This window comes from Ctenopharyngodon idella, chromosome 12 (genome assembly GCF_019924925.1).
Source record: "Ctenopharyngodon idella isolate HZGC_01 chromosome 12, HZGC01, whole genome shotgun sequence".
NCBI classification, from domain to species: Eukaryota; Metazoa; Chordata; class Actinopteri; order Cypriniformes; family Xenocyprididae; genus Ctenopharyngodon; species Ctenopharyngodon idella.
In genome coordinates this window covers 14,168,212-14,191,754 of record NC_067231.1, presented here as the reverse complement: position 1 = coordinate 14,191,754, position 23,543 = coordinate 14,168,212, and the positions used below count along the sequence as shown (strand labels likewise).

The following is a 23,543-nucleotide window of genomic DNA, read 5'->3' as shown; positions in this document are numbered from 1 at the left end:
CTCCATTACTAGTTTGTCAAAGCGTCAATTTAGAACATGTGATGTAGGCTTGTACTAAGCAGTTATTGGATTAACAAGTTTTTTTTTTTTTTTTTTAAGTGTGGGTCAGAGGGAGAGATGGTAAAAGTAATAGAGGAAAAAATTACATTGTCATCTTTTTCTATTTTTCTGTAATTTATTTGCTTTGTTCTTTTTCTGTGGTAGGCTGTAAAGGGCCATTCACACCAGGAATGATGACTATAAAGATAACAATAACTATATTAGCATCCACACCAATAGACGATAATGTTCTGTTTATTCCAGAGCATGTGAGCGGAGCTCTTGAATAATATAATATAATAATAATAATAATAATAATAATATAATATTTCCTCCGAAGTGGAGAGCACCTTTTTAAAGATTCCGCTCTGTCCGCTCAGGTCCGCTCGCTCAACCTAGAGCGATATCAAGACTCGTTGGGCTCGTTTTTCCATTAATGTATTAAATTATTATTATCAGGCTAGTATTATCAAATTAATATTAGGACCTATAATTGATTTGCCTCCTGTAATTTCATAACATCATCACATAGAAAATATTTTTAAACAGACTACAAAACTACATCCCACATCAAAATTGAATTGCAGGGTGATCTATTCACAAATTGTCAAGAGTGCTTGTTATAAAAGAGAAGCATAATTCTTATACAGTTGTTGTTTAAACCAAGGTGAAAACAGCATTGCTTTGTTTTTTTTTCCATAGCAAATTAACATTCATTTTAATTAATTAGTTAATTACAAATTAATTAATTAATTAATTACAAATTATTAATAATATTAATATTATATAGGCATATTAACAGTCCTTAGGTCCGAACACAGCACAATAATCAGTCGTCAATGAAAATCAAAAGCACCTTTTGACTTTAAAAAAAATCTTCTCATTTTTTTCACCATTATTAATGTATGGTCCACAAGAGAAATTTTAAGCATATAAATCGTTATCAGATCTGAGGTAGATTCAACTCTCGTCATGAGAATGAATGCGCCGTGCAGTGTCAGATGCCAAAAGTTTGGTCAGTTTTTACTTTCACTTTCTGTGTATAATTGACTGTGGTTTGAGACTCCTTCACCAGCATAACTCTCGTGCAAAGTTTGCAAATTGCATGTGTGATATCCATGGGATTGCCTTTTGGGTGAAATATTTCTATGCGACGTGACATTTTTCTTCATCACCAACTCCATCATTGCTTGCTAAATGATAGAAAAAGATTATTTTCCTGAGATAATGAAACGAAGTAAATAATTAAATGAGTAAATAAACAAGTAGCCTGAATAAATAAGTAAATTAATGATCAAATAAGTGAACTATTGCACCCCTGTGAGTGCGATTAATATTGTGCATTGGTGATCTCACAGGCTGACGTTATGACTATGTAGCATATCTCTCAACATTATTATACATAGCCTAAATGCACAGTAAACATAAAAGTTAAGAACAAAGAAGTAGTTGAAAGGGAGTGTGGAGAAACCGTGATATACTAACAACGAAGTTCTTTTTCGTTTTTTGCTTAAGGGTAAAAAGTTTGAAATACCTTTGCAGCGCTATACTGTTAACAGTGCAGACGTCGGTATGTTCGTTAAGAGTGCCGTTTAGACAGATATGTGCTGCACGCTTTCCTCTCAATAACAAAATAAACATACAGTAATAACAGCGGTGAGAAAACAGCAGTTAAGAAATCATCTGATCATGGTGATGTAGATATGTTTGTATGAGCTCTGCAATACGGCACTATCCAGTCACGTCAAGTTGCCTATATAGCAGGGATAGTACAGTAAAGACGTATAGTACAGAGAAATTTAATGTCGGAGCAGGATTTGAGCGAATGTCGTTTAACTTGTGAGCGGTAATTGAGTGGAGCGTTCACTGGGGCTGTGAGCGATTGAGCGGAGCATCACACTGCTCTGCTTCGGCCACTTGCTCTGGTTTATTCTAAGCATGCACTGCAATTATGGCATCTGCAGCCTTAAATATTCAAGCTTTCTGCTGTCGGGTGTCATTTTTATCATTCATCAGCTGGAAAAAAAATCGCTCTGAAAGTTATTCCAACAATATCATTCCTATGTGTCATTATTGTTATAGCTGTAGTGTGGACTTAACTATACCCATAGAATTAAATGATCATTAAAACTTCATAGTTATTGTTATAGTTATCATCCTTAGTGTGAATAGGCCTCAATGCTCTTTGCAATAGCTAAAATATTTACAGCAAAATAATAGGCAGCCAATCAGAATCAGTCATTCAGCGACATCATATGTCATGAAGACCTGTTTGGCACAAATCCAGACCTGCCAACCTGTACGCATTTTGACCTCAATGTACGCTGGTACGATTTGTCACCCTAAACTATGCAAAAACCGGCTCCTCTGTGTACGCGCAGTTCTCAAATCAAGCAACAGCTAAAGAAAAACAGTTCCAATCATAGCGCTGGGTTCATTCCCCAAATAGCAAGCGGGGATGATTGACAAATGCGTAAGGCCTATCATTAAAAAGAGACTGCAGATCGTCAACAACACAAAATCCCGCCTGCTCGATCTCCCTTCCACTCCCGCCGTCTGACTGATTTATTTAGCGAGGACAGTACCTAAGGTAAATGGGTATAAAATTCTCAATTAATGCTGAACAATAAATCTATATAAAATTGAAATCGCTATATGGCTTAGTGATTATGAAAGTGTAGTGGTTTGTGGATGACTGACAAGCGCGAGTATGGAGAAACAGGCGTTTATTCTCAGTGTTGAGAAACGTATCCTACATGTGTTGCATTATTGTGTTAATAACTGAAGTACTTAATTGTTACATATTTATCTTGTATTAAAACTAGCGCGTTGGTTACTTATGGATTTAAAAGTACCATTGTCTCAGTGTTGCGCGAACTCTCTCGCCCAAACACAAACGCGCACGTGCGCACAAAGAGATAGAGGGAAGATCATTGTAAAATGAAAATTGACGCACTAGGTTTAAAATTGGTTCTTGCTTGTGTTATTTTTTTTTCTGTCAAAATGTCAGAAAGCATTTTGTATTATCCATCCCTGTTTTTAAAATTAGTTAAATGAAACAATATGTCGGACTCAGCTTACTTATACTTGATATTCTTGAATAATCAATTCGTTTTGCTCTTATTGGTCCTGTCTTTTCATTGTCAACTGTTGTATTGGCTAACATTTATTCAGCTAATACTTGTCTTGTTTATAATGTGCAATGATCAAATTCAAAGACAGCAGGTCACAAATATAAAGCGGTTTTTTCTGTGGGATTTAGTATCATATTTGGATATTGGAATAATAAAGTATTTTAAATGAATCACATGTACACACAATGTTTTTACTGTTTTTTGTAGTCAACTGTTTCTTAGTTGACTAGTCACAAAACCTCCGTTTAAACGACTGTCAGGTTAGTCGTAGCACACATCCCTAATGTATGTCTTTGAAATTGCAAACAAAAAAAATAAATTTTATTTATATTAAATAGTTGAATGTGATTCACTTGTGGTTGTCAGTTTGTATAAGCACACATTATGCAATGCAATATTAATCATGAATAAAAAAAAATTGAGCAGGTGTATTGAAATGTTTGACTTACACTGCTGGGTTATATACATTGAAAGTCACATTTTTTTGAATTGGGTCAAATTAAAAAAACTAAGGCGTGTGTGTCTTGCATTCTCAAAATTTTGAAAATATGACCCACCTCCCCTCAAACCCTGTGTCCCATCCCGTCTCACTGGTAATTTTTTTCCAAGGTTGGCAGGTCTGCAAATCTATGAATGAATAAATTTCAAGCATCAGCCCAGCAAACATTGTTCTATACTTTGAGTAATATAAATATCCATTGTCATCGATAGTGACTTTTTTCTTTCCTTGTTTCAGGTTGCAGAGCAAAAAAATAAAGGTAACTGCATTCTGTTCTCTTTTAAAGTGATTTTTTTTTAAATAATTTTTCTCAGTGTTTTTTTATTTTTTTAATGAGTTTTTTCAATACAAATCAGATTCAACAATCCCCTGACCCTCACCAACAAATCCATGGGGTTACATATAGTTTGACCATTGATTACTATAAGAGTTGAAAATTGAAAAGTAGCATATACATGCATGCCTACACACAAACACTCACCTATATACACAAGTATATATATGCACACACTCAAGGTAAAAAGAAAAAAAAGTAAATAAAATACATAAACCCCCACTTGTTTGGCATCCATTTTGGGCTTAATAGAGAGAAATACAGTCAATAATAGGGCATTATTTAGAATGATCAAAATAATCAATGAAGGGACGCCAGATCCTAAGGTATTGTTTTTCTGATCCTCTTAATGATTACCTGATCTTTTCAAGTCAAAGACAAGACATTATATCTCTGATCCACTGGGTGAGAGTGGGTGTAGCAGCCTCCTTCCACTTTAGTAGTATTGCTCTGTGTGCTAACAAGGAAGAAAAAGCAAGGACTTTGATGTTGATAACCATGACTCAAAAGAAGGCCACCAGGAAATCTGGCACTAACCTGTGCTGGAGAACCGCTGAAATCTAGTGAAACCTCAGCACATTGATATCTGTTACACATGGGACTTGAGCTAATTTAACTTTTGACATATGAGCTCTATGTACTACTTTGAACTGAATAAGTGAGTGCTGAATACACATAATGATGAGTGGACCTGCTTGAGGACATGGTCCCATGTGTCATCCAAGAGTGGTCTGCCAAGATATTCCTCACAAGTCCTCCTAATTTCATCTAAAGAAGAAGATGCCTGACCTGTAGTTAAATTATAAATGACAGAGATCGAGCCCTTGGCTAATATGTTGCATGAAAGAAAACTATCAAAGATAGTTTTGGCATTTTTAATGCTATTTTTTATCTTTCTTGTTTGTACTGTGTGCTGATATCCTAAAAGTTAGAGACAATGTGTCATTGTGCTGACAATCAAACATATGAAATTAAAAAGAGAGTCACCATGTTAATGAGTAAAATCTATTTATTCTTTCCTTTATCTTAATGTAGCTTTTCTGCAGTTCTGCTCTCATTTGCTCCTAAATTTTCCACTACACAGTGCCAGAATTGACCAAGCCTCCATCTGCACAGTCTCCTGCCACCCCCAACTCAACTTCCCCCAGCCCTGGCCCCGTCCCCTCTTCAACCCCATCCGCTGCCACCCCGGCTGCTGGCGCCCTCCCTCAGGGTGGGAACAATGCTAAGCGGCCGGCGGTGGCCAACGGACAGCCCTCCCCCAGCACACAGAATTCTCAGCGCTACATGCCCCGTGAAGTGCCCCCTCGATTCCGTGGCCAGCAGGACCATAAAGTGCTACTGAAGAGGGGCCAGCCACCACTGTCCTCCATGCTGCTGGGGGGAGGCAACAGCGGGGGAGACAGCCCCAATGAAACAGTGGCTTCTGCCTCAGGTAAGAATCATCAAGTGAATAATTTGAATAACAGAAAAAGTGAACCTTTATACTTATATCAGAAACACTCTGCCTGCAAATAATTTTGCGTGATCTGGATTGCTAACGTGTCTTTGGAGAGAGCATGTTGGTTAGCAAAATGACTTAAGTCACTTACAGTACCTTTTAAGGGATAGTTCACCCAAAAATGAAGATTCATGAAAATGCAGTTCTTCAAAATATGTTCTTTTGTTTCACAGAAGACATGCAGGTTTGGAATCACATGGGTGAGTAATTGATGACAGAATTTTTGGGGTGAACTATCCCTGTTTGTATCATACCAGTTTGGTTTATTTACATGTAGGTTATGTGTCATAAGAAAAGAGTCTGGCAGGTTCATGAAAAGTTTGGTATTTTGTTTACAGATCCAAGCCAGGGCCCTTTGGGTCCAGCTGCTCCCTCACTGCCCCATACGTCATCATCCTCATCAATCGCTGCTTCTTCTTCAAATTATGCAAATTCCATGTGGGGGACCAGCTCTGGCAGCCAACCCCTCTCTCAGGGCAGGGAAAAGGTGATAGTGGACCGGTCAGACCTGGAGGAATGGCCCAGTATTGCTGCTGGGGATGGGTCAAAGGCAGGGGATACAGCAGGTACCGGAGGTGCAGACGGTAGCGGGATTCTGAATTGCAGTGCCTCATGGGGTGAGAGGCATCTCCAACAGCAAGCTAAAGTCGTGGGAGGAGGGAACGGGAGGAAAGGAGTCAATTCCGGCAGCCCCTCCCCACCCACATCCTCTGGTTCACCCAATGAATGTATGCAGTCTGGTAGTGTTTGGGCTTCATCCTCCCATGAACTAATAGGGGGGAATGCAGTAGCAGCAGGCTCATTGCCCCCCATATCCAAAGCTGCCCCTCTCTCAGGGAGCTCAGATAGCTCCCTTGGTGTCAGCTGTGGGATTCCAGGTGCCAATTTTACCCCTAATGCCAATCCTTCTGCTTGGCCAGCCCTGGTACAGGACGGGGCTGGGACAGTTGCAACAGAGGGTGGCTCCTCTTCCCTCCAAAGCTCATCTTTGTCTGCCAGCAACCCTCTTTCTGTGAATCAAGCCTCTCATCAGCACCAACTTCACCAAATGCAATCCAGAGACAGAGAGCCACCCAGTGGAGAGTGGGGTGGCGCAGCACTGGAACCAGGAGCAGGACCAAAAAACACAGGGGTGGCAGAGGGGGCTGATATGGACTGTGGAAGCACAGGTGGAGGGGACGGCTCCGCTTCCTCTTCCTCCTCCACCAGCTCATCATTGTGGAGAGCTCAGCCTTTCCCTGCAAACTCCAAAACGGGTGCCTCAAGAACTGAATCTTGGGAGGATGGAGCAGGGGGGAGCTCCGTGTCTGCCGAAGGCGGGAAAGCATGGGGTTTTGCCAGCCAGGACGATCGAGGAGATTTGACAGGGGCAAGTGCGTGGGGAACAGGAAGTAGTGGTCAGACCCCCGGGGTATCTCAGGGAGCGTGGGGTGGGGACCATATGTTGGTTGGGGAGTGGGGGGCGTCCAGTGGGGTTGGGGGTGTCAGCAATCCAGATGGGAAAAATGGCTCCAGCAGTAACAGCAGCAGCAGCGGCGGTAGTGTCGGCAACCCAACGACTTCTTCCTCCACACCTTCAACTATGACAAGAGCTTGGGACAATCAGAAAGGAGTTGGGGATGTAGGAGCAGGGGACTCGAGTGAGTGGGGAGGCCAGGGTAGCAGAGGTGGGGGAGGTACCTCATCCTCCAGTGGCGGAGGAAACTCCAGAAGTGGCAATCAGCGCCATGGCCACCGTACTCATCAGCCTCCCAACCCTGAAGTGGCCTTACAGAATCTGCTTAGCCGATCTGACCTGGACCCCAGAGTGCTGTCCAACTCTGGTTGGGGTCAGACGCAAATCCGTCAGAATGTGGCATGGGATTTGGAGGGAGGAGGCGGAGCAGCAGCACCAAGTGGGGCAAACTCTTCATCTACAATGAGTGCACCTGCCCACGCCCAACCATACTCTGGTTCTACTGGCGCCACAACTACTGATCAATCTTCCTCCCCTATGCTCCAAGGTGCAACTCTGAATGCCAACTTGAACTCAAACTCCATCCTTGGACCACCCTCTATTTCACCTGGTGAAGGTTGGGACAACAGTAGTAGCAACAGCAGTTCTTCTTTGCATGCCCGAGGCCCTCCACCCTCAGGTGTCAATATCCAAAACCCTGGCGTCTCACAATCTGGAGCTGGAGGAGTTAATTCAGCTGGTGGGCAGGGCAAGCCATCTGGGGGTTGGGGAGGGACTGCTTCATCAGAAGGCCCAGGGAAAGGTTGGGACAGTGAGGGACATGAGTGGCGAGAACGTAGAGCAGGGAGCTCATCAGGTGGGTGGGGAGATTTCCAAACACAGGGTACTCCATCATCTGGAGGAAGTGGCTGGGGGGACAGTCAGGAGGAGAAAAGAACAGGTGGATGGAAAGAAATTGTTCGGGGGGATGCAGGCAATTGGGGACCGGGAGGTAGCAATGACTGGGGAGATAATGAGCCCAAATCATGCAGTGGGGGTTGGGGGGATGGGAAGGGTGGTGGAGGTACTGGTGGGGACTCAGAAGTGGGTACATGGGGTAATTGGGATGAGAGAGCTCCTAGAGGGGCATGGGTAGCTGGAGGTACAGGGGTGGGTGGAGACATGGGTGGAAAATCTCACCAAGGCTGGGGTGGGAAGATGCACTCGTCACAGATGCCAAACAGCCAATTGGCCTCACAGAAAGGCCCGGCACAGCAGCAGCAGCAACAACAATCACAGCCTCAGCAGTGTCAGTCGGTGGAAACAGGGGCCATGCAAGGGGGCTGGGGAAGACCGGCAGGTCCTTCAGTCCAGAGCCAAAGTTCAGGTTGGGCTTCAGGGCCTATGCCCAAACTTTCCAGTGGCACTGGAGACACTTCAGAGCCCAGCGGTTGGGAGGAGCCTTCTCCACAGTCCATCAGCAGGAAAATGGAGATTGATGATGGAACATCTGCTTGGGGTGACCCCAGCAACTACAACAACAAAAGTGTCAACTTGTGGGATAAGAACAGCGCCCCATCTGGCCAGGCACAATCAGTGTCCCCTCAGCAGGGGCCCCCAACCCTGCAACAGCAGCCACCTGGAAGAATGCCAGCAAGCCTCGGGAATAGGGACATGACCCTTGCACATTCAACAAGCAAGGGGCCTGGAATAGGTAAGTCACTTAGACTTTTTATGTCTATTGTAATGCTGTTTCTTTTAACGGGGGGTTCATTTGGTATGACATGGTCAGTACAGTAGAAGGTGAAAATTAAACAGTCATTTTGAAAAATGAAGAGTGTGACATTAGATACAATCTTTGTTTTGCTTTTATGTAGCATACCATAGAACTGCATTTATTAAAGTATTTTCTTTATTTATCTTTTAGCCCCTTCTGGATGGGGAGGTAGTGGCTCTCCGTCCAGCCCATGTGTGGACAACGGTACTGCAGCCTGGGGTAAACCTACTGATGCTGGTTGGGGCGACTCTGAGGACACTGTCAAGGCGTCAGGTTGGGGTGACCCCTCCCCCAATCCAGTGAAGTCTGGTGAGTCTGGATCATTTTTGTGCTAGCGATGATGATGCTTTGAATGAATGAATGTGTTTTGAATTAACCCCTTAAGCCCCGAGGGTATTTTCAGAGTGAAACACAAAAAAATAAAGACTCGTAACTCCAAAACTATAGCAAGGAGAGTCAAAAGGTTGATATCATTTGAAAGGAAACTTTTTAAATTAAAAAAAAAAAATTGTGGGAAAAAAGGGAAAATTTACATATCTTTCTAATTTAAAATGGAATGTCTCATGAAGGAAATACGGTAGCAGGATTTTTTTTTTGGTGTTGTTCCTCTATATGTGAGCTGTATTTGGATCAAATTTTGTGGTGATCGCCTAAAGAAATCAAAAGTTACAGCATTTGGAACAAAGGAAGGCATTTTTAATTTTTTTTTTATTTTCTGAGTGACATGCACAAACATAATGACCCATAACTCAATCTCTAGCAAGGAGAGTCAAAAGGTTGATATCATTTGAAAGAAAACTTATGTTTTAAATAAAAAAAATAAATAAATAAAATTTGGACATTCTCATGCTGAGGAACTGGTGATAAATACAAAAAATAAAAGTTTGCTCAAGGGAAATTTTACATATATTTCACATTTGACATGCAATAACTCAGAAAGAAAATAAGATATGAGGACAATTCTTTTCTGGTGGTGATCCACTATATATGTGTATATCTGGATCAAATTTTGTGGTGATCGCATAATGAAATCAAAAGTTACAGCATTTGGAACTGAGGTAGCCTTTTTGTTTAGCCATTGGCGCCCCCTGATGGGCATTTTTTAAAATTGTTCTTTCACGTGGAATAACTTGTGATTGATGCATGGGATTTTGTTGATCTTGGACTTATTTCAATCGGGAGCATCTACTGTAAGTAATGATGTGCCTTCTACAATCTATGCATGTTTTATGAAGTTATAAGCTAAAATGCCATGTGATAGCTAAATTTTAGTTTTAGTTAGCATCTGTGCAATGAGCGTGAGCAATAACTCGTGATCAGCTTATTGGATTATGCTGAGTTTGGAAATCATTTTAATCGTGAGGATCTGCTGTAAATAATGTTCAATTTTCCACAATCTGAGCATGTTTCATGAAGTTATGAGCCAAAACGTGACACAAATGCAGCATCGGTTTATTATTTACATATGGGTTTTGTGGGGTTTCACATACAAAAACTCGCTCAAGTTTAGGCAAAGCCCAAAAAAATTATACTTGTTGTATTCTACTCCATGAGCCCTTTCAAATGACATATAACACATGATTATCTGAGCTGTATGATGCTTTTGACACATTGGAGAACATAGTACAAAAAATATTTCATAAATCATTTTTTTTTTTTAATTGTTTTTAAGCAGATAACTCAGCAGTACTTAGGAGTTAATCAAAGAGTGGCTGCATTCTTTGTAAAGTTCAGGCTCTAAGCTTTCAAATGCTTTTCAAACCTATTTTGTGATTATCAAGGCGGATTATTAATTTTTTTGTAGCTAGGTGGCGCCCGTGGGCGGTACACTCCGTTTTAGAGTGATGACTCAGCACTTGTTAATAGTTGAACAAAATGGTTGGATGCATTAAAAAGCTGAGTTTCTAAGCTTTAAAATGATTTTGTGTTATTCCTGTCAGTGGTTGCTTAGTAATTTGATTATAAAATTTTTCGCGGGGGGTGGCGTTTCGCCGGCGGGACACTTCGGGCTTAAATCCCGGGATACCCTGCACGATTTTCGGCTGTCCCAGACAAAAGATTGCCATCGTGAAACAATCGTGGCAATTTCTGTGATCGTGGCTCTTAATCGGTTGTCCTATGTCGTACAGTGAGAGAGGTTCAAAGTCGGCCGTTTTCCCGGTTTTGCGACCAAAGATAGCCTGCGATAATTTTCTGACAGTGTCAGAAATCCAGCATGATATCATACAGTGTGTTTGCTGCTATGACCTACGTCTACTGACCAGCCAATAAAAATGCGACATGAAATCAACGAGACATGGCGCTAAAACTTAATACTGCTTACCTCAAGCCTTTTTCCCTTCTTTTTTCGCCGCTTCCTTTTTTTTTTAAATTTTTTTTTTTTAGCATACATAAAAACTGCAACTGCCAAAGTGTGATTCAACATGGTCTTTTTGTTAACTACTAGCGCATGCTGATGACGTTTTATTCTTCTATAGAAACTTGCATCATAGCCTACGAGTCAGTAGGTGTCATCATCGTACAGTCTACATGCTTGTCGTACCCAAGTTAAATAGATCCATGTCGCACAGTGTGATTTGTAATGATCTTATAGGATTGCTAAAATCGTGCAGTGTATCCCGGGCTTAAGGGGTTAAACCTGATCCTGAATGTACGCATACTTCTAAATGTTTTAAAGGTATTATTTTATTTGTATAGGTTCAAAGTCTATGCAAGAAGGTTGGGGTGAAGGAGAGGGCTCAGTCAGTGCTTCACGTCACTCCAGCTGGGAGGACGATGAGGAGAGTGGTGGTGTATGGAACAGCGCAGGTTCCCAAGGCAGCAGCTCCTCCTACAACTCTGGAGGCTGGGGAGCAAAGAAGGGCAACAAGGTATGTCAGTGGTCAGGCCATGTTCAATATTCATGCAAATTTGAAACATAAGTTGCTTTATTAGTTACTGAGTGTTCCATCTAATTTACTTCAGGGCTCCTTGAAGGGTGCAGGAGACTCTTGGATGAACCCAATGACAAGACAGTTTTCAAACATGGGGATTCTGGTAAGAAATTATTAAATTTTTTAGATAATGTAGTTTTAGCATCTTAGATTTTTGCAAATAAACATAGGAAATTGCTGATTTTATTAACATTTAAGAATGCACTGATTCAAAATTTGACCTAAAAAAAAAAAGAAAAGAAAAGATTTAAATAATCAGCTGTAATTTCATTGTTAGCTTTAATAATCATTGAATTTTCCCAGCTATCAGTGAATAGTATATTGCTCACTAATATATCAAGTATATTTATTAATATGTTTGAGTAAAGTTTGGTCTATGAGGTTTACCAATGTGGAGATTTATTATTAGGGAGAGGACCCCAGTGGTCGTTCCTTGGATCTAGCCCCTGGTCCTCCACAGGACAAAAAGATGGAAGGAGAGAAGCGTGGTATGGGCTTGAATGAGTACAATGGAGAGATGCGTAAAGGAGGACGTGGAGCGGGAACAGGAGCAGTCTTCCGTTCACCTGGTTCCAAAGAGGTGGGGGCATGTGAACCTGGTCCTTACTATGACAAGGTATTTGCATCTTATGTTTTTTTAAATGGTGTTTTGTTTACTTATCCCTTCAATTCTTATTGGACTCTTTAATCTGGATCGTTGCTCTCACTTTGATTAACCATTTTCTAATCGTCTATGTATTTCCTCAGGCGAGTGGTCAGTTGTTTAGTAGCGGAGGTGGGATGGCACAGTCCAGGCACCAACCAGGGGTGCCGCCCATCAACCCATCAGTACGAGCGCAAGTGCCTCATCAGTTCCTGTCACCTCAGGTACTTGATAACACTGTATATTATTAATATTACTTCAGTAGTTTGCACAACTGTTACGTTGACAGACAGGTCATTTTAGTGGTGTACATTTTGTTGAGGTTTTAAAAACTTTTTTTGTCTTAAAAGTACTGTGCACTGATTATGCTCAATAGGATTTCACATTGTCTTTAAGATAAATTTTTGTTAACTAAACCAATACACCTGACTGTAATGTAAGTCAAAAGTTATCTTCATAATGGAACTAATTTCTGCTGCAGGTGCCAGGCTCTGTGCTGAAGCAGATGCCTCCTCCCAGTGGAGGTGTTGGAGGTGTTGGGGGAGCCATCTTTCCTCCACAGCTTTCCCCACAGCACATTGCCATGCTCAGCAGCATCTACCCCCCTCATATTCAGTTCCAGCTGGTGGGTAACTCCAGTTGCATGTGCAGTACTTTATCTATGCAGGCCAGACTCACAATACAATCCCTAGAGTTCTGTTTGTTTTTCTTTTGACTCTGTGACTTGTGCTTTCTTGCAGGCCTGTCAACTGCTACTACAACAGCAACCGCAACAGCAACAGCAGCAGCAGCTGCTGCAGAACCAGCGCAAGTTTCCCCCAAACATACGTCAACAAGCAGACCCCCAACAGGTACTGTCTTCACCTTTTTTTACAAATAGGACAGTATCCAAGTGATTAGTTACTGCTAAAAAGTAGTAGAATTACTAGATGGCAACCCGTTATGTTCTACTCTACTCTTTGGACTCTGAATTATTTCTATGGCAATGCTATTAATGCTAAAATGAACGTATGTAATTTAAGTAATCAGTCGACAAAATCACTATACAAAAAGTAACAGTCTTTATGCAGGCTACATTTACACTGTCAGTCCAAATGCAATTATTTGTGTATCTGATTGGAATCTGATCTAAAATTATTGACAGTCCACATTGTGTATCGCAACTGTCCAGATCTGATTTGTGTGTCCATGCCGTTTCTGTGGCAATGGCGTTGTGTTGGTAGGTATACGCCAAAAACAACAACAGCAACTGCAACATGGAGGGGTTTGGAATACAGATGTTGTCTTATTTACAACATGACAATGTGTAGCTGCTACGCTGGACTACTGTGTCTTCTGAGGCAACGGCAGAAACGCTGGTGAAAGTAGAAAGGCTGGTATGCGTGGGTTTATTCTGATTGGATTTCAATCAGATATGCACAAAAATCTGATTTGGACTGACAGTCTGAACGTAACCTTAGAGGGACTTTAGATTCAACTCTGTGCTAGCTACATGAAACTGTATATATTTTAATTTATTTTCATTTTTATTACGTTTTATTCATTATACCATTTTATTCTTGCATTATTAAGACATTAATAATAATCAGTTATAGATTTAACTGCTTAACTATATTTTACTCTTAAATCCACTGCAGTTTTGAATGTCCCAGTTTCAGCGTTCAGGTACTCCTAGAAAATTCCAGAGCTAGCAGAATATTTAGAGTTTACAAGTAATTACAATTTTTACATAACTATATTGTATGTACTGGTTTCATATTTCAGAATTTATATTTATTGGCTTGGTCTGGCATAATTCTCCATTTACAAAGTTGCCCTTCAGCCTAATACTTGTACATCTCCATATAGCAATTTTAGAGAGCTGAGAGCTCTGTTTAATGTGTTACAATCTTTCTTGCCAGGCCAATTTTTGTAAGGTGCTTTGTATAATTCGGAATATGGTAGAAATTGTCTATTGTTGGTTACTATTCAGTCATTCTGTATAGCCTTCATTCTGTGTAGTCAATAACTAATATTGTTCAATACCCCATATGTTTAAAAAGATTAATACTTGGTAGCATGCATATGATCACAAAAATAACTTGCAAAGCAATCTCGATTTGTGTATTTTTGGACTCATTGCAGCTTGTATAATGTTATATTACTTATTCAAATAACTTTTTTGAAAGAAGCAGACTGGCAAACCTCCCTCTTGCTTCCATATAAAGAGACTCGATATTTGTGTAGATGTGCCACACGAGATGATGCTGTAGTTTGAAGTCAAACAGCATAACAGAACAATAGCAAGATGCTGTTTGTTGTCATCTATTCTTGTAATGTGAAAATGAAATGAGGATTGGGGTTTAACCCTCCACAGTTGTGGACATATGAATATAAGTTGCTTCTGAATTGCTGCTGTTGTTGAATCATGGTTTTTTTTTTTCTCCAGCTTGCCAGAATCATGGCTGTTCTTCAGCAGCAGAGACAACAGCAGCAGCAACATGTGGGAGGTACAGGGGGTGGCTCCAAACTCTCTCCTTCTCACCTTGGTGGGAGTGGCCCAAAGATGCCAATGTCGGACGCCATCTCACACCCTGGCTTGGCAGGATCTGTAGCAGACCTGCATCAGAAAACACAAGGAGCTTATTCTGGTGAGATCCGATATGGATTTTTTGATGGTCGATGCCGACATCTTACTGAGCAGGTAGTGCTGGGTGGTATACCGGTTCATATGGTATACCGGTTTCAATTTCGAGACCGATATGAATTTTTCAAAAACCGCCATACCGGTGCGTAGCTGAAACAGCTGCTGTTCAGTGGCCAGCTATCTATTCAATGGCCATGAAGCACAATGTAGAGTGTATAGAGAGCGGACTTATATTAACTACATACCCTTCTTACACTTATGGAAACAACTTTATTACACAACAATAAATAACTCACATAACTAACTCTCTTTAATACTGCGCATACCATGCAGAGCCAAATGATTTCCGCGATGCAGAAAACATGAATGAAATCATGGAATCCAGTCACAAATAGAACTTACTGTATAAAGCGGAAAGTCACAGAATTTAGCAATTTTTGGATGAATAAATCAAAAGTAGGGCTGTACAATGAATCAGATATCGATACGGACTAGTGTCTGTGAATATTAAAGCTAAAAAAGACTGCTGTTGAAATTTGAAGTCTGTATGAATGATCGCCGCATTTTCGTCTACTACTACACATACTGAAGCACGCGTGACGCTCGCGATGATTTCAGTGTCTGCTGTCTCACTCACTATACATTAACTTCCCCCCCCCACACACACACCAGATAGATAGCCCTAGGCTATTATTTTTAGGCCCACATTATTATTATTATTATTATTATTATTATTATTATGAGTAGTAGTAGGCCTATCATCATTACTAGGCTATTGCTATATAATTATATGAGGTTACATGCTCTATTGTTGTTATTATTATCATCATCATCATCAGTAGGCCTATTATCATTACTAGGCTATTGCTACAATTGGGAATTGGCACCAGACCTCTGATATTAATTTATGCTTTATTATTGTTATTATTACTAGGCCTAATAGTAGGCATCATCTGCATTTTTTACAGAAGCTTGCAGGTAGGTGATGTTAATTTGAAACCTGAGCCTGCTTTGCCTTGCAAAAATCCTCAATTCTTGGCTCAATGTTTGATAAACATAGCCTCAAATCATCCTCGATTTGTGCACGATTGCGGTATTTCGTTTTGAGTGCATTCATTTTTGAGAATCCTGCCTCACACAAATATGTCGACGCGAAAGGAAGGAGAATCTTCAAGGCAACGTCACAGAGTTGAGGGTATTCCTGCATCAATGCTGCCCAGAATGATGAAAGAGGGCACTCGCGATTGAAAATGTGACACTGATATGACAGCTCAACAAACAAGTTAATAATATTAAGTCACTTACATTTTAGACGAAATAATGACTGTTTTGGTCTATTTTAGCAGCGAAAATAGATCCGATGAATCCAAACAAAGATCACAACATAGCGCATCTCACAGCAACACTCAATCGTGTTTTGAACAAATCTTTTAAGTCAAAGATTAAATGACCCATTCACAAACATCTGTCTCATTCTTGATGAATCGGTCGTTTGAACGAATCGTGAATGAACGACTCAATGACTCGCTTAATAAAACCGCTTATCACCTGCATTTGCGCTCACTATCGACAAACCAATCAAATTTGTTCAAAACTTTTTTTTTTTTTTTAAATCAGTCCAAACACATTTTAATTTTATTCAGGAGTTATGTATATACAAAACTATAACTTTTTATGACAGTAGTTTAGTGATAAAAAAAATTTGCAGGTTTTTTTTCCTCCCATCCTGTAGCCTACTCGCGCCCCCCCAGTTGAGAACCACTGGATTAATGGAGATAATTGCCTAATAATAATAACACCGTTTATTAAAACACAAACTCAAAGGTCTTCATTGAAATTACAGATATTGCACAGTAAAAATGTAGCCTACTTATTAATATTATTAATTTAATTAAATTAATTTGATTACGTTTTAAACTAAATTATCTTTATGAACTGATTTGATTACATTTTTAAAAATATTTGTATTTGTCCTTACAATGTTTATATAATATATCCCATGTACTCCAGACAGTAAAATATGCCAAACAAAAAAAAAAAAAAACGTGACATACCACGAAACCGCCAGAATCTTAAAAAAACCGTGATACAGATTTTTGGTCATACCGCCCAGCACTATGAGCAGGGTGGCCAATGGCTGATATAAACCTAATAGGCTGTATATGATATCACACTGTTTAATGCATAACAATTGCTGCAATAAAAATTATATTTATTATACATATTTACTAAATTAGAAATAATTAATTGGATTAAAAATAAATCACTAAAATTAAGGTGGGGAAAACATTTAAAAGATTTAATCTGGTAAATATGTGTGCATTGGGAATCGTACAACAAAAAAAGGCCGGATAGAGCTAATTTTACAAAAATACAAACGTTTGATATGTCCCCATCCAATACACATGGTCGGAGCATCACAGAGTGCACACAAATTTATGCAGGTGTTAAATGCACACTTCAGAAGATCTAACAACTGGATTTGCGAGGTTCGGTGAATTAAATGTTTTTTAGATATTTAAAGAGTTGTTTAAATGATATAAACGGCAACGTTACATGAGAAAATATTAGTAATAATAGAAAGGCAAACACTGTAGTTCTTTTTCATATTCGGTTAGCTTGGAGAATGGATGATCTGTGCATCTGCGCTCGGGTCAAATAACAGTCCGCTTCCAACACTTATCAAACAGAAAATGCTGTTAATTAAAAAATGCCAAATATCAGCCGATATATATCACCCTTAGCAATATATCGATCGACCACTAGTGTCAATGCATGTGGGAGCTTGATGATGTGTTTTTTTTTTTTAATAATGTGCCCTTTTCTGTCCCATTCTGTGTCTTTAAGGGTTTGGGCCTGGAGTGAGCCTCTCCGGTCTGGAATTGGGTCCCATGGTTGGTGGCCCAGCTGGGCTTAAAGACGGTGGGGGGCAGCAGTCTCGTTTCAAGTGGATGATGGAAGGTCATTCCCCAGCCCCCTCACCTCCTGATAGCATTCTCCTTAAAAATGGTCCATTACCTTTTTTATGATGCCTACGAAATTGAGTTATAAAAAGGAGTTTATATACAATGTCTGATACAAGTTTGACTGTAATTGTTTGTTTTCCTCTGATATATAGGTCCCATTGCTGCTCCTCTCAAAATGAGAGGTGGTTCCCCATATTCCCAGTATGAGATGCTGGGAGGGGAAGGTTTGGGTGTGCCTCCTCAAGGGCCATCAGATCACTGGCACAGAAGTCCTGGAAACAAGATGGGCACCAAGACTGGCACATCCAGCTGGCCTCCAGGTAAATAGTGATGCACATCTAAACATTTTTTAATGTTTAATTTTAATGTTCATTACTTGTGAATGTGTCTATAATGAATTGAAATGTGATTTTTGCTTCAGAGTTCCAACCAGGAGTGCCTTGGAAAGGAATTCAGAGTGTGGACCCTGAATCTGATCCCTACATGACCCCTGGAAGTATGCTGGGCTCATCAATGTCAAGCCTCAACGACACTGAGCACCAATTGCTAAGAGACAACACAGGTACAACTCTGTCTACCAAACTGATTTCAAGAATTTAAGCTTAAACATTCATATCAAAAGGTTTTCCTAAGATCATAAGAATCTTTGATTCACTGAAGTGTGTCTTAACATTTGGCTGGTAGTGTATGATAACATTGATTTCTTATTTCAAAGGTAGTTCCTCTAGCAGAGACACATACACAGAGCTCTAAGCTTTGAAGTCATTTACATATTTATGTAAATACTAACAAACAAGTCTTGTATTTTGCATTTTGTTCTTTTTTTGTTGGAATAGAATCAAATCCCTCCCTCAACACCTTGCTGCCTTCACCTGGTGCCTGGCCCTACAGTGCCTCAGAGAGCCCCCTAAACAATGCACACAACCCAGGTAACAAGAAGCACTCTTTTCACTATATGTCGCTTTTTATTTGATTTGATTTCAGAGAAGCCACATAAGACTTAATTTGTTTAGCTCTGTACTGAATTTCAATCATTTGTTCCTTCTTTCCAGTTTCAATACTCTGAAAATTTTGTGCTTTATTTCCTGTTCTCACAGCTAAGTACACAGACTACAAGCCCAGCTGGCCACCTGAGCCTATAGGGCACAACAAGCCTTGGAAGACCAATCGCAACAGCTCTCATCTGCCACGCCCACCTCCTGGACTGACCCATCAGAAGCAGCCCTCCGTTTCTCCCTGGGCGGGAGGAGGCCCACGATTGGGTAGAGGCTGGGGTGGCTCTGGAGGCGGCCAAGAAAACAGATTTGGGCCTGGTAATACCACACCTTAGAAACTGAAAAACATTAAAGGCACAATATGTAACATTTTTGCAGTAAAATATCCAAAAACCACTAGGTCAGTGTTATATATTTAGTTCAGTTGAGTACTTACAATATCCAAAATGCTTCCAACTATTTGTAAATTGTGAGAAAATTGCAATTTTTAACCAAGGATATGGGACGTGTCCGGGAGTCGCCTGTCAATGGCGTCATATCCGCGTTACCCTCGGTTTCCGGTTTTATTTTGTAGAAACCATGGAAACACCAAAGACGCTTTAATATACAACTGGAACAACTGTTTGGTTACATTTATAGACAGAAAACAAATTATTGTTATATAGCTCAACACGTTTAGTCTTATTGTTTAAATCTATTTTTCTTTATTTTCTGAAAGTACCATGCTTTTACCATGCCTCAGAGAAAAACTATTTTGTCAAGTAGCTAAGTAATACAGCATTTTCTCCATCATACAATACGTTTTAAAATTAATTGCATGCCATTTATCAACACAAGCCACCCAGCATTTATTAATGATATTCTAAAATCGATCTAGCTTACTGCAGTGTGTAACAAGTGTCTCACAGCAGCCACCGAGCGAACGCACAGAGTAACATTATAACATCATTTTCAACACAGTCAGATGTATCTAATGTGATGAACAGCGCTGTGTTACCTCATACACTTGACCAGAAGAAGTGGAAGCGGCAACTGCGGCATAATAAAAGTTCAGCTGCTCGTGAGACGCGTGTCCCATTCGTTTCTCATTAGCAATTGCTCCCGCAGCCTCGTTCAGCTCCCACATCACTCGGCCCTGCTCTGCTTCATACTACAGTAACATTAAGAATCTCGTTCGTGAACACGATTTCTGCCCGAGTCCCATCCCAATTCGTTTCCACTGACTGTGAGGTGAAGACGACATCTCCCAAGAATCCGCGCTCAAACTCGGCATCATCAAGCTACGCCTTTGTTTTGAATAGGCGACCTCTAGCAGCGAAAAATGTACATATTGTAGCTTTAATGAAAATGAAAAGTATTAATTGAAGCACTATTTAGACATTCACTCAAGTAAATTCAACCTGCTTACACTTTTATTGAACGACCAGATCATAAATGGTCTCTCAATCTGTGTAGGTTCTGCGTGGAGTGATGGAGGAGCCTCTAAGGGGAGCTGCTGGCTGGTGTTAAGTAATCTTACCCCTCAGGTATCCATGTTATCCGTTATGTTGGCAATTTTTTAGGCCAATTTTCAGTTGTTGTTTTTTTTTTTTTTCTTCTTCTCAAATTTCATTACGGTGATTTGTATCATTTGCAGATTGATGGCTCCACTTTGCGGACTATCTGTATGCAGCATGGGCCGCTTTTGACCTTTCACCTTGGCTTGACCCAAGGAAGTGCTCTGATTCGCTACAGTACTCGCCAAGAAGCAGCCAAAGCCCAGAGCGCACTTCACATGTAAGTGTCTAAAAACCATATCCTGACCCAGATCCAACAATATAATGGTGATGATAATAATGTTTTTTTCCATAGAATTTGAATTTTTCACATTTTAGCACATTTTAGTTATGAAAACCTATTCCCACCTCAGAGTAAAAGAAAAAGGTATTTTTGTGAGCGTTTTAAAATGGGTCATATTGTGAGATAGTCATACTTTGAGATAAGATGGCAATTATGAGAAACAAAAGTGCAATTGCAAGAAAGTTACATTGAAAAATGTCACTATTATAAAAAATCTAAGGCACATTTACGAGAAACAAAGGTGCAGTTGCGTGAAAGTTAGTTTGTGAGTTATGTCACAATTGTGAGAAATATTTGCAATTACAAGAAACAAAGGACCAATTGCAAGTAATAGTTACTTTTTTAAGATGTGTATGTATAGTCACAAATGACAAATACAGTTACAATTACCTATTTCAATATATTTTGTTGGTTACACTTTATTTTAAGGTGTCAGTGTTACTGTAATTATCTGTTTAAGTACTGAGTAATAATAATTAACTACATGTACTTACTATAGGGTTAGGTTGAGGGTTTGGTTTAGGGTTAATTGCATGTAATTATGCATTTTTAATAGTTATTACTACAGTAACTAAATGTAACGTGTAACAATGACAGTGCAAAATAAATTTTTCCATTTTGTTTTACTGTGTGACACAAATGGGCTTCCATACCTTGTAGATTTCTTTCTATCTGTAATCTTTGAAATTTTCATCCCAGGTGTGTTTTGGGTAACACCACAATCCTGGCCGAGTTCGTGAGTGAGGAGGAGGTCGCTCGCTATTTTGCACATTCCCAGGCGGGATCTGGCGGAAGTGGCAGCGGAGGTGGCGGGGCCGGCGGCGTGGCCGTCTCCGGGCCGGCAGGTGTGACGGGGTCATCTGGCGCCGGGGCTGTGGGTACAATCAGCTCTGGGAGTGGCGAGCGAGAACGATCCGGAGTGGGAAGTTTGACAGCAGGAGGAAGCAACAACGGTGGCGGAACTGGGCCCTCTGGCACTACCTGGCAGGGTTTGGATGGTACGGGCAGCTCCGCTGACCCAGGCTCTGCCCAGGGAGCAGGCCTGAGCATTTTTGCCCAGTGGAGCAGCAATGGTGCTGGCGGCAGTGTGGGCAGCAACACAGGGGTCGTTGATCCCGGCAGGGCAGGGTTGTGGGGCGGCATGACTCCAGGGTACACAAGCAGCAGTCTGTGGGGGTCTCCAGCTATGGAAGATCGGCACCAGATGAGCAGCCCTGCAGCGCTGTTGCCTGGAGACCTGCTGGGTGGAGGCGCAGACTCTATCTGACTGATGCAGCCACTTACAGACAAATAGACATGCAGCAACACTCACACACAAAACAGATATATAAATATAACCGTTATCCTCCTATATTATCACAAACAGACGCAGGAATATAGGAACATTAATCAGAATACAGGCATTTCACGTATATGCCTTCTGTCACTCAGAAGGGTGCATAATGCATAAATATACATCCAAGTATTTAATATACATTCGTAACGCCTATGTAGACAAGATTCAAAGGTAAGCACTCAAACAGCAGATGCAGATAAACACTTGAGGTCTGAGAAGAAGACCGACTGCATTACAAAACCTAGCAAAATGCATTAAGACAAAATTATATAGATGACACTGGTTACAAATGTACACACACTGTCATTTTTACCTGAGCAGTGTTTCGAGCTCCCCGTAATCCGATCTCTGCATTGTGGAAGAGTGGAGGGGCAGGTTATGGAAGTAAGGCAGTACATATACATGCGCACACACACACACCAACACATCCCATTTCTTCTTACCCTTAAATGAAGACTTCAGCAAGACTTGAACAGGACATGCAAACAGTTGGACTTAAATACTGACTCAACTGGATGAATCCTAAACCTTGAGGTCATAAAGATCACACTCGCATACTGAGACGCTCTCACTCAGGCATGCACTGTAAAGGAGAAACCAGACAAAAAAAAGGACAGAAATATGCATCATACAATGTTCGTTGAACGCTCACATTGTTACGGCTCCATTTTCATGCAGACTCAAATTACTCAAACACTGTTCTGATGTCTGACAAACTGTATCTCTTGTCTTTTTTTGTTTTAAATGATGGTGAAATCCAGAAATGTTTTTTTTTCCCAAACGCTGACCTCGTTTTTTTTTTTCTTAATTGAGTATGTTGTCATAATGACGATCACTTGGATGTTACTTAGCTGTACAAGGTGCCCTTTCTGCCTGTGTGTGCATGAGTGAAGTCCCAGGTAAAGGAGGTGATGTTCAGAGTGTTTGCAAGGCATTGATGAATGTGTGGCAGCCAGAGATTAACAAGCATGGTGCATTTACAAAGATCAGTGCTGGATTTAGGGAGGTGAGTAAATGTATGAGTGACAGCTTATTTCAGGTGTTTGATGTCTATGTGTGCATGATACGTATGCAGGTGTGGCTGTGTGTGTGAGCGAGAGTGTAGACAGCAAGTTCAAGAACATTGGCACTAATGAATATTTCTTAAGTTGTGGTTTTAGCAGCCTTTTTTGTTTTATATATTGTCTGAATTGCAATAATTATAATAAAGAAAAAGATTTTTTTAGAAGATGCAACCAACTGAAGGCATTCATACTGAAACATGAAACATGCCAAACCTTATTGTACCAAGCTGAGCTGGATGGGTGTTTTAGGAACACTTAAAAGTTACCAGTTGTTTATTTTTGTTGTTGTGTACCATTATAAATTAAGGCGGGCTTTATCACTCGTGTTCAGGTTTTTTTGTTTTTTTTTTGTTTCTGATTTTACAAAAGAAATTAATTTAAAAAAAAAAAAGAACAAGACAATTAATAAAGGTTGAATTTAA

General features: G+C 40.4%; 1 protein-coding gene across 3 annotated transcripts in view; it reads left to right on the top strand.

Moving 5' to 3' along the window:
* Positions 1 to 23,543, top strand: part of tnrc6ba (trinucleotide repeat containing adaptor 6Ba) — a 25,399-nt gene extending 1,856 nt beyond the window's left edge. Inside the window, exons 3-22 of one of the 3 annotated variants that reach the window (XM_051915323.1) lie at positions 3,910 to 3,931; positions 5,091 to 5,441; positions 5,681 to 5,707; positions 5,846 to 8,656; positions 8,870 to 9,028; positions 11,417 to 11,589; positions 11,684 to 11,755; positions 12,062 to 12,268; positions 12,400 to 12,519; positions 12,777 to 12,920; positions 13,036 to 13,146; positions 14,724 to 14,925; positions 17,769 to 17,882; positions 18,040 to 18,207; positions 18,309 to 18,449; positions 18,724 to 18,816; positions 18,985 to 19,200; positions 20,338 to 20,408; positions 20,519 to 20,658; positions 21,421 to 23,543. In XM_051915323.1, the coding sequence (XP_051771283.1) occupies positions 3,910 to 3,931; positions 5,091 to 5,441; positions 5,681 to 5,707; positions 5,846 to 8,656; positions 8,870 to 9,028; positions 11,417 to 11,589; positions 11,684 to 11,755; positions 12,062 to 12,268; positions 12,400 to 12,519; positions 12,777 to 12,920; positions 13,036 to 13,146; positions 14,724 to 14,925; positions 17,769 to 17,882; positions 18,040 to 18,207; positions 18,309 to 18,449; positions 18,724 to 18,816; positions 18,985 to 19,200; positions 20,338 to 20,408; positions 20,519 to 20,658; positions 21,421 to 21,988 (5,910 nt within the window). In that variant the 3' untranslated portion in view covers positions 21,989 to 23,543. Of the gene's footprint in view, positions 1 to 3,909; positions 3,932 to 5,090; positions 5,442 to 5,680; positions 5,708 to 5,845; positions 8,657 to 8,869; positions 9,029 to 11,416; positions 11,590 to 11,683; positions 11,756 to 12,061; positions 12,269 to 12,399; positions 12,520 to 12,776; positions 12,921 to 13,035; positions 13,147 to 14,723; positions 14,926 to 17,768; positions 17,931 to 18,039; positions 18,208 to 18,308; positions 18,450 to 18,723; positions 18,817 to 18,984; positions 19,201 to 20,337; positions 20,409 to 20,518; positions 20,659 to 21,420 lie in introns of all 3 variants that reach the window. The other 2 variants (XM_051915321.1, XM_051915322.1) reach the window with 2 other exon arrangements.